Genomic DNA, 26,024 nt, shown 5'->3' with positions numbered 1-26,024 from the left:
CAGTGCTTCAGCCTGCTCTGAATGCTTCATTTGCAATGTTAGCTCTACTTCCTCCTCGTGATGACATCAGATTGTTTGCGCATACCCAAAAATGGCCGTCTGTTCTGTAGCTTTTGTTGCTGAGGTTGTTGCTTGTAGGCCAGTTCCATGGGTTGTTTGCGTTATCCACTCATATATTTCGGATCAGATTCAATGAAGTTTCTGTTTTGAGAAAAGAATAGAAGTGAAATCCTACTACTGTTTGTTTATGTAGCCTCCAGAGCAGGAGGAAGTTTCCCAAGGGGCAGCTTCCAGAAGCTAACCAATCAGAACCGAGTGGGCTCATTGGGAGAGAGCCTTAAAGAGACAGGAGCTAAAATGGCCTGTTTCAGACAGAGGCTGAATCGAGGGGCTGCATAAAGAGCCATTATAAGATAAATAAGGAGTTTTTAAACTGTAAATCATGCAAAGATATTCCAGTAGAGCCCCAGAATATAAATAGAGACATAGTAATGTGCATGATACGTCTCCTTTAATATAAAAACATTGTGCAGCTTTAATAGTGTCTTTAAGTGAACACATGTACTGTAGTTGTGTGCTCATGGAGATTGGTGTTTCACCTTTGTAAAGATGACATAATGTTTTCTCCATGTCTATGTCTGTCAGAAACTAACTGAAAGAGACACATATAACAAACAAGCTGCAATGCCATTTGGTCATTTGCATAAGTGATGGAGATATTAATAAGTAAAAGCTCTACATTTGCTAAAAGAACATTTTAACCTGAGCGTCACGTATCAAGGCCAGTTCACTCACATTTTGTTAAAGGCTGTAATCTGCCTGCTGGTGTAACAACAGACACGTTCTCAGTAAAATGAGCCTCGTCTGAATTATCTGTGTGTCTCCCCGAGCCGCTCCACAAGCACACACACACTTAGAGCGAGCGGCGTGTATTAGCTATAATTTAATCAGGCTGGAACAGCGTCTGGGCAGCGGGCGGTTCTGATAACAGCAACGTGGACGGCTCCTCGGAGAGCTCGTCATGTGGATTCAGGAGGTCTCCTGGCAGGCGCCTCCTGTGATGGTGGGGAATGAGGGCTGATAAGCAGGGCACCAAAAAATCACCCGTGGAGAATGAGGGGTTGGTGGGGGGGTGGGGGGGGGGGGGGCGGAGGAGCAAGACAAAGACTGTTAAATTTAACTGCCAAGGGCATAAAGCCACACTCCAACTCTGATTGATTTCCTCCCCAAAGTCGATGATGTTCAGCCAGTTACGGCTTGTAAAGAGACTGCCTCTGTCTCTCACTCTGTTTCTTTATCACTGTGTCTCCGTTCGTCCTCATCCGCAGTCCAAAACACACACACACACGCCACCACATCTCTGAGCAGGGCTTATGTAGGACTGTAGCTTAACCGGGCTCAAACTCTGACCCCATTCACACCTTGCATTAACCTGTGTATTCTACACAGACTGTGTCCTTATCTGATATGTCTGGATTACATTTACAGGTGCTATTATAAAATACACCTCTGAGATATTGAACACTGAAATCCAATTTTCCAGATTTGCTCTTGCTTGCTTGCTAAACGCTGGTCAGAAGGTGCACTGCTGCCTCTTTAATATTACATGAGTGGTAGGGCGCAGAAAAAAGACTATCATGGAGAACCTTCTTGGATATTGTACATACATTAGACTCCTTACAGCATGTGATTTTGATTTTGATCATTATGTCGTAGATGGGGATGTGTTTGAAGGTACTACACTTTATGACGTTTATGAAGTTCTTCCATAGCAAATTCTGAAAATAATTTCTTTACGGACGTGACTTTATGTTCACATGCTTAAAAACACCTTGGCTTGCTTGCTCTTCATCCATCAATATCTTGAGTTTGGGCTAATAAATAACTTCCCAAGCTGCCTGTCAACTATTTGCTTTGCATTTAGATTCACATTCAAAAGTCAATATCTGTTTTTGTAGCTCCTCTATATGTATAGTTTGAAGATACATAGCTGGATATATCTCAGTTCACCAACAGAGCTGGTTTGGATGGTCGGTTCCTCAATGCACAGTTGGTGCATTTCCACCTGAAACGTGATAATAAATTGGTGTGAGGATGATCACCGGCCTGACTGCACTTCTGTCACCGCAGGTTTGAAATACGATTCAAGTCACATCTCTGTGAATATATCTGTCTGACCACCTGGAATAGATTTCAAGTGTTTTTATTTTCATCGTTCCTCAGGTGACAAGAAGTCACAACAAGTTTCACACCGTCTCCCTCCACCACATGCTGTTATAAAAACAGGGAAAACAACTTCCTGTCACTGGCTTGTTGCAGCTCCCAGAGTTGTTGGACAGAAAATGTGGCCTTTGTCACTTTATGCATGTCTTGAGTGTGACAAATAAAAATCTACAGATCTAAATGCACAAATCTGCTGTAGTCTAATGAATTCCAGTAAAGATATTTAGTATTAAAATTCCTCCATATAAGGTACTGTAGTTATAGCCCCTTTATTGGTTATATGATCTGTGTGTGTGTGTGTGTGTGTGTGTGTGTGTGTGTGTGTGTGTGTTTGTGCAGGGAGAATGAGGTCCTGAAGGTCCAGTTGAAGAAGTATGTGGGGGCGGTACAGATGCTGAAGAGAGAAGGGAGCCAGGGCAATGATGGTAAGCCACACACACACAGGCACACACACACACACACACACACACACACACACACACACACACACACACACACACACACACACACACACGCTCTGAATGATTATGACCTGAAATTAGATTTCATATCTGTGTCCCAGTCCATCTATTTTTCTCTCAAACAGAAACGCTCACAGATGCACACACAGAAAAATAAGGTCATCAGTTTCCTTCACATCCCAGACCGGTTCTGATGCATTTCTCAAGGGCTCAGATGACTAACCTCCCTTTTTACGGTGTGAAGTCCTGTCAAACAGAGCGAGCATCTTTCCCCTCTATGTCTCTCACTCTGACTTATCCCTCTGTTTTGTTTTTTTTTTTTAGTTTTTTTGTGGATTTGATAACTTTGACTTTGTTTTCCCTTTGCCTGGGGAATGTAAGCGGTGCTCTGTGTAAAGACTGGCGAGATAAGCCCCTGCTGTATCAAAGGCAAATAAAATGAACATGGCAGATTATAGAGGGCCACATAATGGCTAATTGCATTTTGGGGGATAGAAGGGAAAGAGCGGTTATCTGTGACGCCCCGAAGGGTTTATGTGTTTGTGAAGGGGTTTTTGTATGGTTTTGTGAGGCAGATAGGTAAAGAGAAATGTAGATTTTGTTATATCTAGTTAATGATGTTTTCTTTTTGGAAAGTGAAGCCATAAGAAGAAGCAGGGGCGGACTTTACTATTAGGCAAGGTAGGTGACTGCCTTGGGCCCCCGACTAATAGGACCCCCAAACAGCTATAGATTTATTATGATGTTTAAATTTGAAACATATAAAATTATGTTTCTATTCTAACTTATTATACCCTGATATTATGTACAAAAGGGCCCCTAAGCACTTTTTTAAAAAATCACTGTCAATGTGAGAACCCTCCCGCGCACTAAAGATTAATGAATGAAGAGCTGCAACCCCTGCACACAACTCAACTCATATATTGCTAAGGAGGCAGAAACTTTTGGAGATAACGTGCAATTCAGCACAACATCAAACAGTGGAACAGAGTTATCACAGTGCGCATTTCAAAAGAAAAAACAAAGGAAAAGTAAAGCAATCATTGGAAAACTCCTGAAGGTGATCTGCTTTTCTGTTGCTCCCCCTGAAACAACTAGCAGTTACTGACGTTTTTTTCCTGTTGCATCGACTCATTTGTTTGATGATGGGAGCGCCGACCCTCTTCCCCCCCCAAACCCTCAGGAAAACAGACAAAGAGAATGATGATAATATAAGAAAAAAACTGCATTCAAGGAAGAAGGAGAGTTAACTAGTAGCCTATAAGAAATGAAAACTGCTTACAGGATAGAAGGAGAGAAGAGTGCAGCAACACTGCAACACAATACCGCAATATAGAAATACTGTCCTGCATTTAAACAATTACTTTATTGCCTTAAGAAACATTTGAATGCTAATTTGAACATAATTTGAAGTTGGTTCTTTACTGAAGGTTTACCAACTAAGTGTAAGCAAAGCTAAAGGTGTCTAACTAGCAAGAAGAAGACATAACATGTAAAAAACAACCTTTGAGTTAGCGGGAGACATGTTTCTCTTCTTTGGGTGGAGATTTCCCAACACCGTGAGTTCAACCCTCCATCAAACTCCTTGTAAGATGGCAAACAAACAGACTCGCAAAATGTTCAAGAAACAAAGCGGCATTGTTCAACACTGATTGTCAGATCACCCAACGAAGCTGTTATGAACAGATTATTTTACTATTTGCCCAAATAAGTTTGGCAAACCCGGGGTTTTGTTTAAAACCTGTCTGATCTTCTGACTTGTCACGTTTCTTTCTTTCTTTTAATTGATGTTCTCAGATTTCAGCAATAAACTTGCTAAACACAAGGTTAGTATTAACAAATGGAATAATGGCCAAATATGACAAAAAGTAGATCCAAGTTGTATCAAAATCCCTTTAACATATAACATTACTACAAGACAATCTCCCAAATGTTTCCCCTCAATGTTTTCCTTCAAGACACACGAAAAACCTCACCTCACCCAGAGACAAAAAACTTTATATCTTTTATGAATGGGATTTAGTTTTTATGTTTTTTTTTTTTTTTTTTCATTTTGAGTTCAAACAGTCAAATAATGTTGTCAAGTCCATTGACAACCCCCACTTGTTAGGCAGGCACAGACCCGTGCAACTTCGGCCTACAGCAGCGTCATGTTTAAAACATCACAACGGCTCCACATTTCATCTCTCCGCTTCCTGGCAATTACTGTGTTCAGCCTGTCAAACAAGGCCGCCTGGCCCGCTGACACCGGAGAGCACAGCGGGGAGGAACACTGAGGATAGGAGATGATTGGCGCAAGAAAAGAAATGATGACCCCCCGCTCCCCCACCCAACACACACACACACACACATGAAATCACACATGTATTATCAGGAAATAGTCATCACCCAACCCGACTCCATAGCCTTGACAAACCTGTTGGGCCTTAATGCTTTTCTCTTGAGTTTGTAGCTTTTTCTTGTTGTTTTTTTTTTGTGCCCTTCTTGTCTTACCGCCACCCGTTATCTTTCTCCGTCTTGTTGACTTTTCATTCTCCCCTCATTTGTACCCTTTTCCCTTTCCTTTTTCATCCCTCCTTCCTCCCTCTTGTCTTTCCCCTCTCCCTCCATCCTCGCTCCCCTCATCCCGACAGGCGTAGTAATTCCCTCTCCACAGCGGCGTCTAAATGATTTCATCCTCCTTCGCCTCTGTCTTCTCTTGCTAATGATGTGCCTCGTTCCATCATACTTTGATGTTGACTACCAGAGTGTGCTGGTGTGTGTGTGTGTGTGTGTGTGTGTGTTGGGAGTGGAGGAGGAGGAATAATGTGTGAGCAGTTTAGGGGAAGCAAAAATCGGAGGAAGGAAAAAAAAAAAAAAAGAGAGAAGACGAGGACGAATTGATACACAAGCGCCTGTTTTTCATGTGCTGTCAGCATGCTTCCCCGTGATCAGCGCGCTGCCTCTCCTGTCTAATGATAGCGCCGCAGACGTGATCTCTCGAACGCTCCTCAGGCGCTGTCAGCCCCACTGACATCCCACAAAAGACGTTTCTCCTTTCTCTCTGTTTCAGAGAAGCGATAATTATTGTTTCCTGCGTGATGCCTTCTAATTCTGTTTGTTTGGGGGATTTCCCCCTTTCCTACTTATACTTGCATACGAGAGAATAGTGTTTGTGTTACCTTGTGTTCTTTTATATGAACGTGGATTACAAAACTGCACGAACGCGTGTGTCGTACATGCACGAACCCATTTAGGAAATCTGCCATTATAGTCAGAGACAGGACGCACGTATACCTTACATGTCACATTAGCACAGATCCCATTTGTGCGACGTCAAAGTGAGTGGTACGTTTAAATGCTTTTAAAGAGGTGTGTGTGTGTGTCTTTGTGCAATTGTGTGCGTATGTCATTAAGAGAAGCCATTAGTCAAACCCCACAGGACTTGTAGTGTAACAGTGACAGTCATGTTTACTGTAAAGCAGAGTCAGATAAAGAGAAATCTCCTGGGACACACACCGAGCAGCACATGCAGAATTATCACACACACATATATACACACACACACACACACACACACATGCCCTAGCCAGTTTTACACAGTTCCTGTGGGTCTTGAAGATTCTTAAAGGTTTGTGCAAACACAGTAAGTCTGCTCATGTTATGTTTTCAACATAAATCTGTGGCCTGAAGAGCAGTAAATGTTTTTTATTCGTTATATTTGTACAGATTTTTTGCTGATCCTACTTGGAGGTCAAAGCCAAGCAATAAATCTCAAATGCTCCACAATGCACTGATGTTGATGGTGCAAGTTAAGTGTGATTTTGCTTTAAAACCATTGTCAGATATGATAAAGTCACACTCCAAACTGGTTGTGTGTGTTTGTACACCCAGCTTCATCGTATGCCCCGGCTCCCTGCATCACTCTCTAATGTAGAGGTCCCAGTGGGCTTCAAACACAGTCAGACTGGATTCAATTCAAAATGAGGTTGACATCAACAAAGTTAAGACAAGTCATTATTTATTTATGTAGCCCAATATTACAAATGTATCGTTTTAATTTACAATCTATACAGCAATACAACATCATTTATTCTTAGACACTTGAACTTGTGAGAAAACACCAATGCAGCACATGATCAGAGCTGATAGTGGATCCGCTGTGACAAATTACTTATGCTGACCTCCAGATCCATGACTGAGGTGGCAATACACTGGCACCCCGCCCGACTCAATCTGACTGAATGTAATTCGGTTCCTGCTTGGTTCTGGAACTGACTGGACCCTTGGCGACCTCAAGTCCAGTCAATGATCAGTATTTCACAACTTGAAGGAAAAGCCTTTGTTGGATTTTTGTGTTGGTACTGCAACAGTTTCAGAATACATTAGGATTTCTTGCATCTTAAATTTCAAATTGCAACCTAACAAACTTGAAAGTGAGTTCTTACATTTCATCAAGCTGATGTCCAAGTAAACATGGCAACTCTGGTCTCAGGCTCTGCTGTGTTAGGTCACTAGAAGAAGGAGAAGCTGTTCTAGTGTTGACTTAAGTGAGGTGAATGTTTGAGAAACAGTAAGGGTTAAGGACAGTGTGACTTGAGATAGAGTGCTGTTGTCTGAAGTCAATTGGTGCAGTAATACAGGGTCAAGACTGGTAATAAGGTCATTGACTGGATAAAAAAAACAGTTTTCTCAGAGAAGCAGCGCCGTCTCGCTCTCGGTGAAGCTTTGTCTCTCAGGTGATAATGCTTAAAGGCATTTCATTCTCCCTAGGGGGAAGTTTAATGTCTGGCTGGTTGACCGGCGGGTGTTTGACTGACTGCTTCACCCAGGAGAGTTAATTCTCTGGGGGGAAGGGGGGGTAGTCACCAAACCTGGAGAAACGGGTTTCATCCCGCTAAGATGGCTGATTGCTGCACGCCGTCAGCTGAAATTGGCCTGCAGTGCCGTATATTAAAAAGATTGGCCTGCCAGCGGGGGGGATAGGGATCAGGAGTTATTAACCTGTTAAGTGCTGGCTGGGCATGCCGAGGAGATGGACAAAGGGTCAGAGGGCAAGTTAGTCTGGCAACATGGAACTCCATCTCTTCCATTTTCTTGTCAAGGGCTCTGTGATACCTCTATTTCCTCTCATTTTTATCTATTCATTCCATTGTTCTGTTACTTTAATACTCCTTTTTTTTGGTGTGGAAACAGACAAAATGGCAAGGCATGACCTTGAGCTATGAAGACAAACTGAGAATAGATGATTTATTTGTTTTAACCATTCTTACTACTTTTTATTTGACCTGATAAAAAGTGATTTTCTCCTTTGAAAGGTTCTGTATGACTTAACAGGTGGGGCATCATTTTAATTCATCCTCCTGGAGTTCACTGAAAATAACTTTTTTCATTCAAAGATTTATGTTTCTGTACACTCTGTGTTTCCATTTCCTCAATCTTTTCCACAGTTTTTTATGATTCATATTCTATGTGTAAATAAACTCCTGTGTTCGTTTTTTTTCCCTTGTCCTTCTCACCGGTGTTTTTCCCAGCAGGATCAGACGTGTACAGTGGCAGACCCGCGCCTTGATTCATTCTGCTTTTCCCTGTCACTGCGTACGTGTTTAATTCATCCATAAATAAACCTGCTGTGGACAGGAGCTTATTCATCTGCAATAAGGAAATGGATTACACGGCCATTTAAAACCCAATAAGCTTCCCTTGCTGCGCCTTGGTCTCTCTTGCTTTTCCTCTGACAGCCAGTGGCCTAATGAGTGAATGAGAAGCATTTGTCACCGCTGCCTGCCCTAATAGGAGTGTGTAACTTATTCATTACACCCATAGATCTGCGTTTATTGTCCCTGTACGCTCTCCGTTTTGTCCTTGTTGGGCCTCGGGGAGGTCAGGCATCTGCTCTGAGGTGTCAGCAGTGTGTGTGTGTGTGTGTGTGTGTGTGTGTCCTGTTTTGTTTATATGCACAAGCTTATTGAGTATGCATCAATATGTGAAGGTGTGTGCGCACGTTAATAAAAAACTTTGTTCATATTGCTTTTTGGAGCTGACATGTCTTTGTTAAACCAATAGTATAGTGTGTGTGTGTGTGTGTGTTATTAGGGAGGTGGATTTTCATTACTTGTTGACTAATGAGTCGCTGGGTGTGTTCGGGGGGTTAATGTAAGAAAAGCAGGTCACAGTAGCGAGAGGGGAGCTATTACTAATAAACAAATTTGTGTAGGTATGTATTTTGTCAGGGCAAATGTGCATATGTACGCACGTTCATATACTGTATTTGTGTTAATTGCGATTGTGTGGATTAGGCCCCCCCCCCTGGAGCGAGTGTTGTTTAGGCATGGTGTGTATGGACGTGTGTGTGTGAGGTCTAAATTAAACTGTGCATTAGTGGCTGTAGGTGGGTATGAAACTATTGTAACGAGTGTGTAAGTGGTTTGTGTTATAAAGTTATTTAGGCCCCAGTAGGCCGACTGTAAAAGAGCAAATGATGAGTCATTCTCTATGTGAGTTGAGCTTAATTGTGCCCACACATTCAGCCAGAGCCTCAGATCATAACAAGAGAAGCCGGGGAGCAGCTTACATTGTTTAGCCTCTCAGGTCTTAATCCAACAGATTGGGCATGTTTACCAGCTCAAAGGTGTGAGGGACTTTCATTTAATCAGCAGAGGGGGGTCTGTTTGTGTGTGTACATGACAATTACTTCAACAGACTGTTTATTTACCTGGCACGAGAGGTGACATCGCATTATGTTTGTCCCAGGTGGGGCCAGGTGGTCAACGCCCGAGTGGTTTTGCGTGCGTGTGTGTTTGTGTGTTTGCGCGTGGATTTATGCGTCTACGGCGTCATATCTCACAGGCGCTTCCATGTGGGCGCAGCAGGGGTGCGTGACAGATTTCATCACCTGGACGGATCGGTGTTAATGAACATTTTAATCATCTCGCTGAATGCCAGAGCCTGCTGGGTGTCATCGCGTCCGCCTTTTTCCAAAGATAAATATGGAAGAGCACGGCAGAGGAGGAGATGTACTTCAGCAAGGTGTAGATTCCCATCTGATGAACTTTTTGGCTCTCTATAGCAACCAGATCTTGGCATTTGTTTAAGTTATTGCCATTTTGTTGAAAAAGTTGATAACCCAAATATTACCATGCTTGGTTGTCTCCACTGTGACCTGTTAAAAAAATGTGGGTCTTTTTTGGTTATATTTGTCTCATTTTAGATGAAGTGTTGATGTGGTAATTGTCTCGTGTTGGAGATTTGGCTCAGGTATTTTGAGATTTTGAGATTTTTTTGAAAGTTTTTTACAACCTGTTGCTTAAGTACAAAGATGTGTTGTTTCATATTGTGAATTTAATGCCTGACAATAGGTCCATGACCTAAACATTGTGTCTCTCATAAACTGGTGACAGTGTGCAAGAGTTTCCTCAGTTGTCAGTTAACAGAAGTGTGGTCACATGATAACAGGTGATCGTATATGGTAGGAAGGCCTCAAAGATGGTCTTTGGCATCAAATGTTGATTTACCCCTTGATCTTTCTCCAGCCACCTCTTGTCTTGTGGCCTATGACCTTTGACCCCAACCCAGTTGTGATGCTGCGTTCTTACTGTTTTTTTTGCTCAAGCCAGATAAACAATACTATTGAATTTTCACCTAAAAGTTATCAAAGGTGTGAACTTTCAGTTAGTTTTTTTCTTTTTGCTGAACTCGTGTAAAGTGGGAAGAGGCAGAAACACAACAGGTGCTTTTTTTTCTCCATATGACCACAGTGTGAGACCTTGACTGATTTATCCTGCACTCACAGGTCCTCCTTGTTCCTTGCATTTGAATGAAAACCTGTGAGCTGCACCTTCGCCCATAAGTGTCAATTCCCCCGGAACAAGCTTCCTACTGTTGTCAGGGAATCTGTCACTGTCTCAGTTTGCAAATCCGAGTAGCTTTATAAATACATTTACTGTCTTGGAAGAGCCTGGAATATAACCTTAGAGTAAAATTACTTTAATGTCCCCCTAAAATAGCAGGAATATGTGAATCTAAGTGAAAGCTGAGATCCCTTACTTGTTTCAACTATCAAATCATCTCCAAATAGGATCAGAGGAGAGCTTACAGACGTATGGGGGGATTTTTAAGCTTTCAGGCGACTGAGGCATTGAGTGCAAAATTTAAGAGCAACACAATCTAAGGAAGACGGTTTTAATATTTGTGCTTGTTCAGTCCTCTTGAAGCTTTGTAATGGAGCGAGGCGTCCGTCTCAGAGACCGGATTAAGTCAAGAGAGAGCGGCTGCGAGTCTGCAGAGAGAGGAGGAGGGGGCGGAGGGGGGGAAGCCTTCAGGTGATGCATCTGGAGATTCACCCCCTCTCTCTCGCCTCGGGGTGTTTTGGAATTCACACGCACACACACACACACACACGTACATATGCACACACATGCCTCCAGGCCATTACTGTACCTGGCAGTCTCTGCAAGTTCCATATTGCCGCCCGCCAACCGCACAGGTTTACGCGAGTATGTGTGTGAGTACGTAGCACTCTTAAACTAGCACACATACACAATATCCCTCTTTTTTTTTTTTTTTTGAATCTCTCCCTCCGTCGCCCCCCTCCTCCTCCCCTCCTCGTCCGCCACCTTCCACCTCTATCTTGGGAGTGATTACATCTGGTCCCAGCCCGCCTGCCTTGCGGCCAGTGTAGGAACTGGTGCTGTATTAGCAGAGGCCAGGCTAGCCAGTCATTTCCTGCATGACTGCCCGCACTGATGATAACACAGCGCAGACTTACTTTAGCATGCAGCCCGGCGGGTTGGGGGCTAAACGGCCCAGGTTGCAGAGAGCAGATGTCGGGGACAGAGGGGCGACATGACGGCTGCTTGTTACACCGGCTGTTGTTTTATTCAGACACATGTTTTGTTGTGGCGACGGCGCGGTGGAGCTGTGGGCGCGTCATCACTAAGTACAGAAGGAGAGTTTGAGGTTGTTCATCTGTATTCCGGGTGCCTTGTTTAAAGGGGGGCGGTTTTTAATTACAACAGCAGCTGTATGTCGGATACCTGCGGCTGTCCTACTGATTTTCACAACCCTTCCTCAATGCACCGTGAGTAGGAGGTGGAGGCTTACAAGTACACCCTAGTAACGACGATGTCATTGGCTCGGTTCGACCGAGGGGGATATTAATCAGAGCTGATCGGCGCACTGTGACAGCCAACCTACGTGGCGTCCCACACACGGAGCTGATAATGAAATTGTTGGAGCATCTGTCTCTGTTGTCCTTCCTCCTGTTAGTGTTGTCTTCTCATGCTAGTCATCATGTTGGTTGGGCGTTTGAGGCATTTACAGGACAGTTCTTATATCTCACTTTGGGCTTTTTGACCATATTTTCATTCGTGACTTATCTTTAGGGCAACAGATGATAAAAGGATGCCCTTTCAAAATAATAATAACTGCAGTAGTTATAACTGTTGCATCAACATGGTGGGATTGTTCTTGTTTTGTTGGAGTATTCACATCCAAAATTATCTGTATCTGAATTTTAGATGAACTATAAATTAACTGCAGCAGATGTTGCCCAATTTTCAAAAGCAGGGTTGAATATCAGTTTGAATGTGGCAGGTAATTTTGATGTTGACTAGTTTAGACAGCTGAGATCAGTGGAATCTCCACTTATATCAAATTTGCCTGTTTTATTTCCGATATTTGTGAAGCAGGTGGAATATATATATATTTAATATGGCCTCTGCTGTGTGATATAGTGCATTTGCTTATTTTCCCTGAATGTTATATTTCATAAAAGTGTGAGAATGACAAGGTAGACAGCCTCTGCTTTAACACACCATGCTAAAAACATTGATAAACTAAAAATTCAGTCCGTAGAAGGGAGAATAAGATGTAATCAGGTCACGTTTAGCATGTTATTCAGTTAACAAGACTAACAGCTTTTCTACAGCTAAAGCCATTTTACGCCTTTGTTATAGCCACAGTAGAGAGATGACAGGAAACAAGGGGCGAGAGAGAGAGATGGGGAATGACACGCAACGAGGATCCACTGCTGGAATTGAACCGTGGACTTTGTGGTTATGTAGCATACGTCTTAATCAGTAGCTCGTGGGCAAGCAGTGAAGCATATTTTTCATTATATGTATGTAACTACAGTAATTATGTTTTGGGTTCCTGACTGTTTTCAAAAAGTGGGTGACCTACATTCAAAAGCTGCTGCTGCTGCTGCTGCTGCTCTGCTAATACATTGCTTTCACTGTGCAGACTGTTTAGACACTGTGAGAGTCTACAGCCATGCTAGCAACTGTGATAATGTCAGCATGCTGACATGCTCACAATGATAAAGTGATACATACTGATGTTTAGCAGGTATAGTATAGCGTGTTAGCATGCTAATATTTGCTAATTATAAAACTATAAAAATACTGCAGTTATTGACCATGCTAATTAATTGCTTAATGCAAATGGGTATGATGTTAGTTTTGGAGGTACTTGACCACAAACCAAATTTTGACCTGATGATGGCGAAAGTCAAGGGATCACTAAAGTTATTCATCCTGAGGGAGACATGAATGTGTCAAATTTCATGGAAATTCATCCAATAGTTGTTGAGGTATTTCACTCAAAACCACAAACTTCAAACTCATGGTAGTGCTAGAAGAAGAGTCAGGTGATCACCAAAGTCATTAGAATTCATTGTCTGGGATTCATGAACGTCTGAACAAAGTTTAATGGTAATCCATTCAATAGTTGTTGAGATATTTCAGTCTGGACCAAAGCAGTGGAGAGCCATGCTGACGCTGTGGCTAAGAATGGAAGATTTTGAGTGCTTTCGGGCTCAATTGTTTGAATTCCTGATTGTTGTGTTGCATTTTACTGGAGGGCAGCGGTCCCTGCAAACGTGAAGGGAGATAATTGTACATTGATGTAACTTATGATTAGAATTGATTGGTGTGGTGGCAGGAACAAGGAAAATAATGCAGGTTTGAAAACTAATAATTTATTTTATCCTCCTGGTCTTATCCAGAGTCGCTTTCAGTGAGTACTGTCCTTTCATCAGCGAGATTACAAGCAGACGGTACGAGGGCTGGAAAGGTCAAAGTCAGAATGACATGTAAGAGCGCTAAGGAAATGGCAGAAAATAGAAGCTACACAGAGAAACATATTTCCAGTTTATTCAGCTCACCGGCATTCCTGTTATGATACTGTAATAATAAGAATAATAATGACAATAAATTTAGTACGGTGCCTTTCAAGGGACCAAAGGATGCTGATCAACACAAAAGAATAATTCTTCTTGTCTAGTTTCAGATTTAGTCTCCAAATATGTAGGAGTAATCTGTTTTGAGTGATATGTCTCGGCTTGATTATGAGTTTTATTTTTCTTTTTTGAAGCACTGCTGGGATTTGGATATGAATATTTAGAGTCTTACACAGATAACTATCCATGCTCGTTTGGAGCCTTTTCATTTGGAACCCCATGGAGCCTTTGAGAAGCCGCCGCAACTCTCCCCTGAATATGTGCCACCAGCAAACCAGCAAATCTCTATCTGTTTATCGCTGCCTCATAGCACATTTCACCCCCTCCTCCCCTCGTTCTGAATTACCGGTTCCTCTTCCTCTAAACCCCCGCCCCCCCCCCCTTCATGTATGTGTGTACAAGCGTGTGTTTGACTAATGTCTAAGTGTTTATCTTGTTAATGTGCTATGTGATAACAGCCCAGCTCTATAAACAACTTAATCCTGCTTCTTATGTGCCAGGGAGCACCGCTCTCTGCTCCTTCAAAGACCTCAAGGCTTAAGGGTATAGCTGCAGGTGAGTGGGGGTAGGTGTGCATATATATATATATATATATAAATATATATATGTGTGTGTGTGTGTGTGTGTGTGAGAGGCTGGTGGAGTGGTGAAAGTAAAGGAAGATAAAGTAGGTAAGAGGGTAACAGTAGGTGTGTGCAGAGGAGGATGAGAAGCACAGATTGAGATGAAAGTAGCAGTCAAAGAATTTTGACTTCAGTAGCAACTTGAAAACTTAAAGTCAAACTAAAATTAAAATTCATTTTTGCCAAGAAATCAGTATATATCATCTTGTTTGTTTTCACTTGTGTACTTCAATTTTGTGATAATTACAAAATTGTAATTATCACAGGCCTATCATCATAGAGCTGCAACTAATGATTATTTTCTTTATTGATCTCTTGGTCTATAAATCATCAGAAAACTAAAAAATTCCCATCACAATATGCTAGAACACAAGATGACGTCATCAGATGTCTTTTTTGATCGACCAAAAATCCAAAACCCCAAAATATTTCATTTACTATAATGTAAGACCAAGAAAAGCAGCAAATTTTCACATTTTAAAACCTAGAAACATCAAATGTTTGGCATTTTGGCTTGAAAACGATTCATCGATTATCAAGATAGTTGCCGATTCATTTTCTTTCGATAGACTCATTGATTAATGGACTAATCATTGCAGCTCTAATTATCACAAAGAAGAAATTCAAATATTAGTTATTTTTCTGCAGTGACAGTGCCCCCCGACGTTAATTTGTGTTCTCCAGGGGCGTGAATATTTGGTACCAACTGACACTTTTGGTGCCATAATTTTGTAGTTAACCAGTCGGGGGCTGATGTTGTTAACAGTTAACTAACTGTTGTTAACTGTTTGAACACACTCTGTATGTTAGTTACTCCACGTTGTGATTCACCACTGTGTAACATACAGAGTGTTGAGGTTAGGACTATTGGTTGCTGTGAGTTTTGACAGTCTCGTCGTTTGCCATCATCACCACGTTGACAGAGAGTCTCCTAGTAACCCTGGCTCTCAGATGCCAGCCAACTGCTGCCATGGACAATAACTGCAGTATTTTTATAGTTTTATATTTCCTTACAAAAAGTGGAGGAGAATTCAAATTTCAGTTCAATGTCACAACCGAAACAGCATGTTATCAGACTTCAGAGGACATAAATTCAGTTAAAGACTTGATGGACTGTTTGATGAGTATTGTAGACTAGAACTGTAGATCTGCAATTTTTAAAAATGATTTGAGTTTTTCATCTAAACAGGTAGGCTTTTACTCAGCGTGAAATTTTCAGCTTGCAGAACACGTTTCGTGAAATACTCAAAAGTACGTAAAATTAAATATTGAATTCAATCTTTTCCAACGGCATCAAAGTAGTATTGACATTCACAACCTGTCTTGAGGATACAAGACGGAGGAGGGTACAGGGCGGAGAGGGATTAGTGGAGATGGAAAGTGGACTGAGCGAGTAGGAAAGCGGGATGCTGCAGTGCTTGTTATCCTAACAACTTCCTGACATCCTTCTCATCATCACACCAGAAGGCTCTTTTGTATTAGTCGAAAACCCGCACTGAGGATAAGGAGAGCTCTGTAAAGGCCTTTGCGGTGCCTCTTCTCATTCCTTCTTCCTCCTCTGGGGACAGGACACTGGCTTTACCTGTTTATCCAACCATATGTACCACCTCACACTCAGAATACTGATGAAGAAGTGAAATGGACTAGGTAGTCTGCCAAGCAGGGTATTCTGCAGCAGCGCGGAGGAGATGAGTCATTTGTCAAAGGAGGACATCAATTACTTAATTGATGTCCTCCTTTGACACTGACATGCATCAAGGGTAATCAGATTTTAATTTGTGAGCTCAAGAATGAATAAGAACCCAGGTGTAAATGCATCCAAGATGCATTGAAATATCAGGTTATCTGCAGCACCTGCAGCAAAAAACTGTTGGCATACAAGTGAGTGAAACATGCAGTGGATTTGACATGTGTGATGTAAGAAGTCAATGGTACATCTGTAAGAGTCAAAGCCAACACTGACATATGATTCATCTGAGCTGCTATAATCAGTTTATAAATCTGAATAGATTCTCCGCTGAGAGCACTCTTGGCCCCATGGATGTGATTGAAATAAATATAATTTCTGATTTGGTCCATGTCTGATTATGATATTAGTTCAGATGGACGGGTTTAGAGACGAGGGTTTTGAGATTAACTTGATCCCCAGTTTGTCTCTAGCATGACAATTAGGTCCACATATTTTTGGATTTTAGTATTCAAAATTAAATTACAATATTTGCTTCCACAATCTTGCTCAGCGATCTTCATCTTACATCATCTGTGTTAAAATCCACATGCATACAAATGCAGTCGTTTTCTAGTGTTATAATGTTATTACAGATGTTGTTATGACATTGATTGAAATATCTCTAAAAAAATGGAAATAAGGAAAGAAGTGGAAGAGCATAACTTAGCACAGATATTCAAATTGTGTACACTCAAAAAAGTGAAAGTGCTTTAGTGAAACCTCTGGGGTTCCAGGCTTTGAAACTCGCTGAGGGTTCTCTGACAAACACTTCAATCAAAAGCCTCATGAACCCTGATGACACCGTACATCCATTAGTCTCTAATGCTGCCAGCCTCTTGAAGGGATCTTAGAAAAGACTTTTAAAGGAATAGTTTGACATTTTGAGAAATACAAAGCGTTAGATAGGAAGATCGATACCACTTTCATATCTGTACACTAAATATAAAGCTAGAACCATAAACTGGTTAGCTTAGCTTAGCATAAAGACTGGAAGTAGGGGAAAGTAGTAGGCTAACTGTACTACATGTTTTTCCTGCCAAAAAAGGTTCCAGACTGACACTAACCATAACCCAGCATAATGCAGCAAAGAAGAAGACTGCAACCTAGTAAACATGCATGTAAACAATGTAGCTTTCAAATAGTTTTTTATGAGGAAGGAAATACATTTGACACAAACAACTGAGGTACAAATACCGTAACTGTACTGTAACTTTTCACGAGTCACATATGAATATTAAACAAATTTCATACTGATTTCCAGCAGAAATTTGAAGATGTGTTTGTCTATCAAGTGTTCTCACTTGCTACAATGTTCAATATCTAGACAACAATTGTTCCCTGGATGTCCTCAATACAAAAGAAAGTGTTAAAAGTCTCTTTGCTCTAACTTGTTTTAGTTCTTTTAGTCCCTTGTATATGAGTTTTACTTTCACAGTTTAACGCTACATCAGATGTAGACACTTTGGGTTCATTAATGTGAAATGTTGACTGAATTCAAAACCAAAACCTTCATTATGGTGTTATCCTCTACAGTACATGCCCCCTGCTAGTCACTGTTTCCTCTCAAATTGGGAAACTCTGTCGCTCTGATTAAAATGAGTCCTCAGAATTAGCATGTCCCCTGCACTCAGTATACATGCAAAACCCCTTGGCATCTTTTATCTTAGAATGAGAACAAAACTGCTGAAGATTTAAAAAAAAAAGAACTTTCTACAACATAATGAAGATAACTCACTTGGAGGGAATTCACTTAGTGAGAACAGATTTTTTTTTTTCCTTCAGAGCATTTTTCGGACTTTCTCCGTCAGTGAATCCCACTGTGCTATAGCTAACTCAAAGAAATGCTTGTTTTGTTAAAGTCCTTTGGAGTCTGGATCAAAAGCATTTTCATAGCAACTCAATCTATGATTGAAATATTAAATACTGGCACCGAGCCTCATGCAATCTCTTTCTCTCTCTTCTCTCTCGCCGCTTTCATTTCATCTCTCATCTTCACTCTCTCACGTTTATTCTCTTCCTCACCGCCTCTCTTGTTGCATTAATAATCTATGCTAATGCGGAGCGGATGTGGAAATATAAATAAGTCGCTGTATCTATATTTGATCATCTTCCGGACCTTTGACCACCCATGGAAAGCAGCTGTAGAGTAGCAGCTGATGTCGGCTTGTCTTTGGAGCCGCTGCCGTGACTGAGCTGTTGTCACAGTCACAATAATAAAGTAAGTCGAAAGGGGGAAAAAAAAGAAACACAAGTGTACACTTTACAGTGTTTTTGCTTCATTCCGCATCCCTTTCATTCTCTGCATATGTGAAAAGCTTCTAAAGTGCTGCTTTTTTTCTTTGTTGTGTAAATATGAATATGAAAAGAAGTGTCAGGATGTTTTGGAGGAAGCTGTTGACATCAGAGAAGTTAAAGACTACTTCCTGGAAGTTCGCTACTTAATGATTGTGAGTATGTTTTGCATATGTCAGGAACGTAATGCACATCCCTTGCATCAACACAACAGCAGCAGGGGTCATCTCGCTGTTTGAACCACTCGCAGGCTCGGATGTCGGTTTCTTCCCCGTGTTTTCTGGAGGACTACACCGCTGATTAAGCTAGACAAAGAAAAATCTTGGGTGTCTGCAGATAAGTTGGCATGATTAAAGGCCACCTAATAAACTTTGACAAGTTTTGCTGTCAGAGCTTATTAGCTACAGCGCACTGAGCCGCTTTGTGGTTATGAATGAGGCAGGCTCATGACTCACACACAAGGTGAAGTTGAAGAGTTTACAAAAACAAAATCTTAACACGGCACAGTTGTTTTCAAGAGCAGTGAGTGAGGAGCAGCTGGTGCTGATTGAAAGTTGCTCTCACCTCCAGTGATTAGCGATGCCCGAACTTCAGTGTGTAATAGCAGCCTCATCTCCTGCGTAATTGGCTCTGGTATTGATTAAATAACGTATGCAGTCGGTAATGTTTGTTTAGGAACTCAGGAAGTGGAACTTCTTTGGTTCAGGTGTTAAACGTCCTCTCGTCCGTGGCGGTGTGGTGTGAATGGCAGCTGTATGATTAAAGAAAATATGCATATGCTTAAGATATTCTCTCCTCTGTTTGATATCAGCAATTTGTAATACTTAACACATTCTGGGAGTGTTTTTTGTAATGACATGTTGTTGTTTAGTTTACTTGCTTTGCTCGACATGCCTCGCTGAGTGATTTACCCGAATGGATTTTGACATTTAGATAACATTTCTGATCTCGTTTCAGATTCATGTAAAACTGCAGGTTTTACTACCAACTTTCAACTTTCTATTCAAGTCATAGTCAGGTCATATGGAATAAGTGACTCGTGTGATCATTCAGCTGTTTGCTCTATGTGTAGGTGAAGAGAGTGATACCATATGGGCAAGATTGTGTGAGCTCCTTTACATCAGGAGAAAATGAAACTAGCACCCAGCGCTGGACGACATGACAACAGATATGTGCAGATTAGATCACATACAATAATACAATTTTGCTGGAATCTGATAAATGATCGTATTAATTACGACATAATAGATATGATATGATAATATATATGATAATATATTTAAATCATCGTCCAGCTCTAGCTTCAGCTCCTCTGGTTGAATATGCAACATTTCTTAAGGCCTGTGTTGTATTCTGGCGTTCTGAGTCTACACATGAAGAGAAACTGGCATGTTTGAGGCAAAATGGCAACTCTGACACCAAATCAGTTGATACTTCCGACTCTTGAAATACTACCAAACATCATTTCTAATACGGTTGGTTTCAAAAGCCCATCTAGGGATGGGTATTGCAAACTAGCTTAGGCTATAAATGCTGTGGTATGTGGCATAAGTTCATGCTATATACTTGTGTCTATACAACATTTACTTGTGATTTAGATTAGAGCTTTGGCTTGAATTATGTTGTTACCTCACAGCAGAAGAACGGAATAAGAATAATTTTGACCAATAAAATAGATGTCTTCTGTCTTGACTCTAGAACTCTAGAGATAAAGTCAATTTCAAGTGTAGTAAAGAGAATATTTAATGTATGTCTGTATATAATACTTTCCTTCAGTGACCTACAGTTTAAGTGCATTGTTGTTTTGTTCTGTAGATGCTCCAGTTATCTTCACTGTCACCAGCAGGCCAGTATCTTGTACCCATAGATGGCAGTGTGCCCATGAGTCTCCAGCATGGCGTCTGTGTGTCTACTGGTCTGTAATGGTGCGAGGAGAAGCAGACGACCACTGACAGGCCTCCGTAATGTAGATTTACAGTAATGGCCTGCAAGGAAATGAGATGTACACTGTTAAATAGTTTGGAAAGACATCTTGCTCCGCTCTGCCGTGCGCTGACCTCGCTCTCCGAGCCGGCGAAACAGATCATTGATTTGATAAAGGCTTTGACTAATGATGCTAGTGGAGAGAGAGGACAAAGAGCCAAAAAAAGCTGTCACAGTCTGTCTTTTTCATCTCCACTCTTTTTTTCGAGACACGGGATGAAGTGATCTGAACCTGTTGAGAAGGCCGCGGCGGCAGTGAGGTTGTACATTAATGAGCGCCAGTTTGACACATGCTCACACTCTGTCCACCTCTTTCATCCCTCTACCTGGGGACTCAATGTGCTCGGATGATGGTGATGATGAAGTAGAAAATTTCATTAAAGTTAAAGCTGCTATAGTGATTTGTATAGCAAGAATAGATAAAATGACCGTGTGATGTGAAAGGGGTCGCTCATAGTGATGAACCTACAGAGAATTATCACCAAACTCAACATAAGCTCTGATAAAGCCACCACCAACCACCTGCCCAGTAAGTTAACAACTAGTTGGTGAACATAGTAGAGCATTTAGCAGCTAAAGAGCCAAAGATTTTAGCTAAAATGAGTGTGAATATTGGATTTACATTTGTCAGGTGGGCACAAACAGGTTTCTAAATGATTGCTAATGTTGCACAGTTTCTTCTAGATGTGTAAATAAGCAACGGTGTGCTAACAAGTTTGCTATATTAACTTTATAAGGTGATAATATGTCAATGTTGCGTTTACAGCTTGTTTCCACTGCCCCCAAGTGGCCAAAAATTGAAGTTAAACCTGCGTTAGTTATTCATAAACACGACGGCATGTCATTTCTTGCTTCTCTTTGGCAGTGATCATGTTATATTTTGAGCTGTTAATATTTCATCCTTTTTAGCACACAAGACCTGTGTCTGGCAACCTTTCGATGGGTCACTGGAGACTGGAGTGGATCATAAAAAAACCCCAGATCAGATTATGTATTAGCATGTGTGTGTATGTGTGTGTGTCCTCTCCTGGACTGGATGTGTTGATTTGTATTTCTGAAGTGAGCACTACCCTGGCTCTCTCCTCTTTTCTTCTTTCTTTTTTTTTTTCTCATATCAGCATGTGTGAGACAAAGAAAGAGAGAGAGAGTGATCATGACACTGCCTTCACACTCGTAATAGCCCACTGATAGCATCAAAATCAAAGACTCTGCCGATCCTGATATCAACCTCTGTCCTTTTGCTCTCTCTCTCTCTCTGTCTTTCTTTCTGCGCCCTCCCATTTTTTTCCATTATCTCTCGTTCTTGGTCTAATTCTCAGTCTTTCATATCTCCCTCTGTCTCTCTGTCTTTCTGTCACTCTCAGTAGGCTCCCTCTGTCACCATTCCTCTGGCTTTCCCTCAGCTCTAAAATAGGAAATGTCTAAATTACACTTGCTAATAGGTTGCAGCAGCACAGTCTTCCCTCCCCCCCTCTCTCCCTCTCTCTGTCTTCCTCTTTTTAATTTAGTGTTCGGGACAGAACACATTTCATGTGATACTAAATGAAAGGATTGTTCTTATCAACTCATGAAAGAAGAAACTCCTCTCCTCTCTCCTCTCCTCTGTCCTCCAGATGGGAACATCAATTCTTAATGCTCATTCTGCCACGCTGGTACCCGTCTCCCCCTCGGGCGTACAAAACCAGCACAGGGCACCGTCTCTAAGACTCAGTATCTCGCTTCGCTGTTCCCAAACACCTACAAGAAGATCTAGTCTTCTCTTTTTTGAATAAACACTCCTGAGACACCTGAACCAAATCCTCATTAAAAGTATTCCATGCAGCAGTAACACATCAACAGATCATAACAGATTCATTTTAAGTATTCGAATGACTGCTCTCAATAAATGAGACCCTCATGCAAGAACCACTTGTACGAACAGATTTGTTCTTAAGATGCACGTATGAGTGGTTTAAGAACATTTGTGGCATTCATCAATTTTCTCGTACTTAGAATTCATATTTTTCTAATTGTTTCAGGTCTCCTACTGTCACTCCTGAATTTGTTATGTGTTTGTATTCTGATTTCTGACAGCAGGACTTGAAGCTGCGCGATTTTTTTAGTCTTTAAGAACTTTTTTTGAATGAAACTCGCCCACAAACAGAGCGCAACATGGAGCCTCATATGGCCAATTTAGGGCTGTGGATTATGATCACATCTCACGAATGTGCACCTCCTCATGAACAGGTGGCATTCATCAGGCTGAAACGCGCAATTTACGACAGTTTTTTTCAGGCCGTTCGGAGAGTTTGTTGAATCTGACTTGGAACACTTGTACGAGCAAACCTCACAGAGAAAAGTAAGAGATGTTTAGGATGAAAATACGAAAATGTTCCTGCATGACGCCCAGTGACTGAGAAGACTGGCAGCCTGTTTGGCCTCTAGTGTGTATTTATGCTGATGGCTCTGATTTTGTTGGAGCTTAGCTTCATTGCAGAGTGAGAGAGAAGGCGGAGAGGATTATTTTATGACACAAAAATAAAAAGGACAGTTTGTCCAGAACAAATGGTTGTTCACAAAGGCAGATAGTAACAGGAGGAACAGAAAAGTCAGATCTGACATGTTTATCCAACCTCTTTTTGTATTTGAAATAGTCTGAAGGAACAAAATTAAAGCTCAGACTAATGTTTATTTTCAGTGAAGAACACCTCAACTCCAAGTGAAAATGTTGTTTTTGCTGACCTCTAGTGGTTTGATGCCTCAGCTTACTGCAATGTGTACTCATGGGTGTGTCGGTACACTGTGACATCACTGCTGGTTACAGATGCAACACTTCTGACCACACCCATAAAGATGAATTAATCAGTTTGGTTTTAGATGAACTGGTGAATTACTTAGTCTTCAAAATGTCCACTAATACCTGGACCTCTAATTAATGATCATGTCTGACCAACAGTCAAAAACACACTAAAAAACCCCCAAAACTAAACAATAGAATTGAGTTCATGAAATGAAATAAAACTGAGAAATGCAGCAAATCATCACATATGAGTTATAGCCAGGAAATCTTTAGTATTTTCACTTGATGTATAACTGAAATGGTTAATCAGTTGTGAACGGTCATTAATTTATTTTCTGTAGATCAACTAATCCATTAATGAACTCACTACTGATAGTACCTGACACAATAATAAAAATACAAAACAACAAACTACTTTGACAAACGATTTAAAGTCATTTTTCAAGCAAAAATGCCAAAATTTCTCTGGTTTCAACTTCAAAATGTGAATATTTGCTGGTTTTCTTTGTCTTCTATGACAGTGAACTGAATATCTGGACTATTGGTTGGACGAAACATGACATTTTGACTTAAACTCCAGGGCATTGTATAGAACATTTTAGTTGTAGCTCTACTACCAATATAACACAGCTGGCCAGTCATGTCTCTCCTTGCTACATTATTCATTATTTTCCACCAACAATCTTTTGGTCCCACAAATGTAGTTTTAGTGTATTTTCTGTCAAACCAGCAGTGGAGTCAGTGGAATGCAGTAGATGCTGTTAACTCAATGTATGTTTGGGTGGCGATCCATGGTAGACAGGGTGGCGAGATGTGCTCATTTATTATTACAGTATGGCTTCATGTTGCCTTTTAAGTGCGCGAAAAACTCGGCAGTACTACACCTGTAAATGTCAAGGCCAGATGTTTCCTGGTTACAGTTTTTCCTGCCATGGTGATGTGTAGCTTTTATATCCATTTTATATCCATTTTCTTCTGTCTACACAGTGACTTTTGATCTAGTTTTGTCAGAAATTAGGCGAATCACATACATGCTGTTATTCTGAGAGTTAAGTGGCTGCTCTGCCCAGAAGTCAACGTATTCATTCCTTTTCCATCCTACAAGTGTTTTAACCTTTATTTCACCAGGGGTGGCTGACTGAGCAGACTGATTTTTTTCATAAGCTACATACTAAAGCTCACATGATGATTCAGGGCACTTCGTCAGTACTTTCTGAGAGGCGAGATTGCCCCTCATTAACTTTTTCCACCCACCATTTTTCCATTTTGTTCTGAATTCAAACCCTCCAATCCCCAAATTCCTGAAGCTACATTTGTAGGCTTCTTAACGAGTCTCTGAGCTGCTTCCTGTACCTGCTATCTAATTGTGGTCTAGAGGTTTTGCTGCTGAGGCGTTACATAATGTAGGTTGTTAATAATTTGACCCCTTTAGCAATCAGTGTTAAATGGTAGTTGGTCAGTGGGCGGCTCATGCTTTAACTGCTGCCTAAACAGAGAGCCGCAGCAAAACGAATGGTCTGTGTGATTAACTTGGATGTTAGCAGCGCAGTTGCCCTTTAACAGCACAGCGACTATTAACACAATAACCAAAAAGCTATTAGATTGACTTTCCAAAATGGCAGTTAATTAGTGTAGCAATGCTACTCTGCTGTATGCATGGTGGGAAAGGTGAGAGATACTTAGAGAGGGAAAGACAGTGCTGGCACACTGCGTGATGTTGCAGCTGCTGATCACTAACGAGAAAAGCTGCTTCACTTTTAAGTGACGAGAGGAGAATGAAGCGCCGGGCGGCTGCTGACGTCACCGACGGTTTTTTCGTAGCCTTGGGAGTCAGGAAACCAGCTGTTCTGATGTCATGGGGAACCAGACGTCGGATTACAGCTTTTCACTAAATCATCCTTTTTATACCCACCAACTAGATTTATCACCTCTTGCTGTCTTTCGCTGGCATCGCTAACACTGCTGGAGGAGATTTGCACGTCTAATCTCACCCATTAAATTTTGTTGTCACAATTTTGTATGGTTTTACAGACATTGCTAGTCCTTTTTTCACACTTAAGAGCTGTATCGACTGAAACCTAATTTATTCAGGGACTAGACTTTCTTTGATCTACAGTATGGCTGTCCAGCCACACATTACAAGACACAGGTTGGGGATACTGCATCTGCTCTTTCAGATGTACACTGAAGAACAAAGGAGCAACGCGCTCAAAGCGCAAGATTTTTTTCATCTTGAAAGTAAACTTTACCAGACATTTTCTTATTAAGTTCCTTTGTTTGAGCCTTAATACTGTTTGAGCAGATTAAAAGTTTTGTTGTGCACACATCTGTCTTTGTCTTATGTGTACTCTCAGTACAAAGGGAGGGCCACATTGACATAGATTGAACTAATTCATTATCTCTTTAAAATCCTTAAAATTGCATCTACTTAGTCTCCCTCCAGAATCCATTAATATGCAAAGGTTTTTCATTTTCAAAAGTTTTAACCGCTGGATACAAGATGTCTCCTACTTCACTGAAAAGTTCATTCTCAGTGTTTGTGCACCGGAGGCTTCAAGTTTCCACATCACACTTGTATAAGTTGTATACTGACCCTTGATTGGCTCCAAACTTGTTATGTCACAAATCATGCTTGTAGGTACACGCCAGACACACACACACACACACACATTGGACAGCCTCTTGGTGCTGAGCTGCTAATGTTAGCTCAGCTACA

General features: G+C 41.2%; 1 protein-coding gene across 8 annotated transcripts in view; it reads left to right on the top strand.

Moving 5' to 3' along the window:
* The window catches only part of snx29 (sorting nexin 29), a 149,540-nt gene that overhangs the window by 33,441 nt on the left and 90,075 nt on the right, over positions 1 to 26,024 (top strand). For all 8 annotated transcript variants that reach the window (XM_042398263.1, XM_042398262.1, XM_042398261.1 and 5 more), the window contains exon 14: positions 2,563 to 2,648. In XM_042398263.1, the coding sequence (XP_042254197.1) occupies positions 2,563 to 2,648 (86 nt within the window). The remainder of the gene's footprint in view (positions 1 to 2,562; positions 2,649 to 26,024) is intronic.

The sequence above is a fragment of the Thunnus maccoyii genome, chromosome 20 (genome assembly GCF_910596095.1).
Source record: "Thunnus maccoyii chromosome 20, fThuMac1.1, whole genome shotgun sequence".
Lineage (NCBI taxonomy): Eukaryota > Metazoa > Chordata > Actinopteri > Scombriformes > Scombridae > Thunnus > Thunnus maccoyii.
Note: the sequence above shows the minus strand (reverse complement) of the source record. Positions and strands in the feature narration are given on the sequence as shown.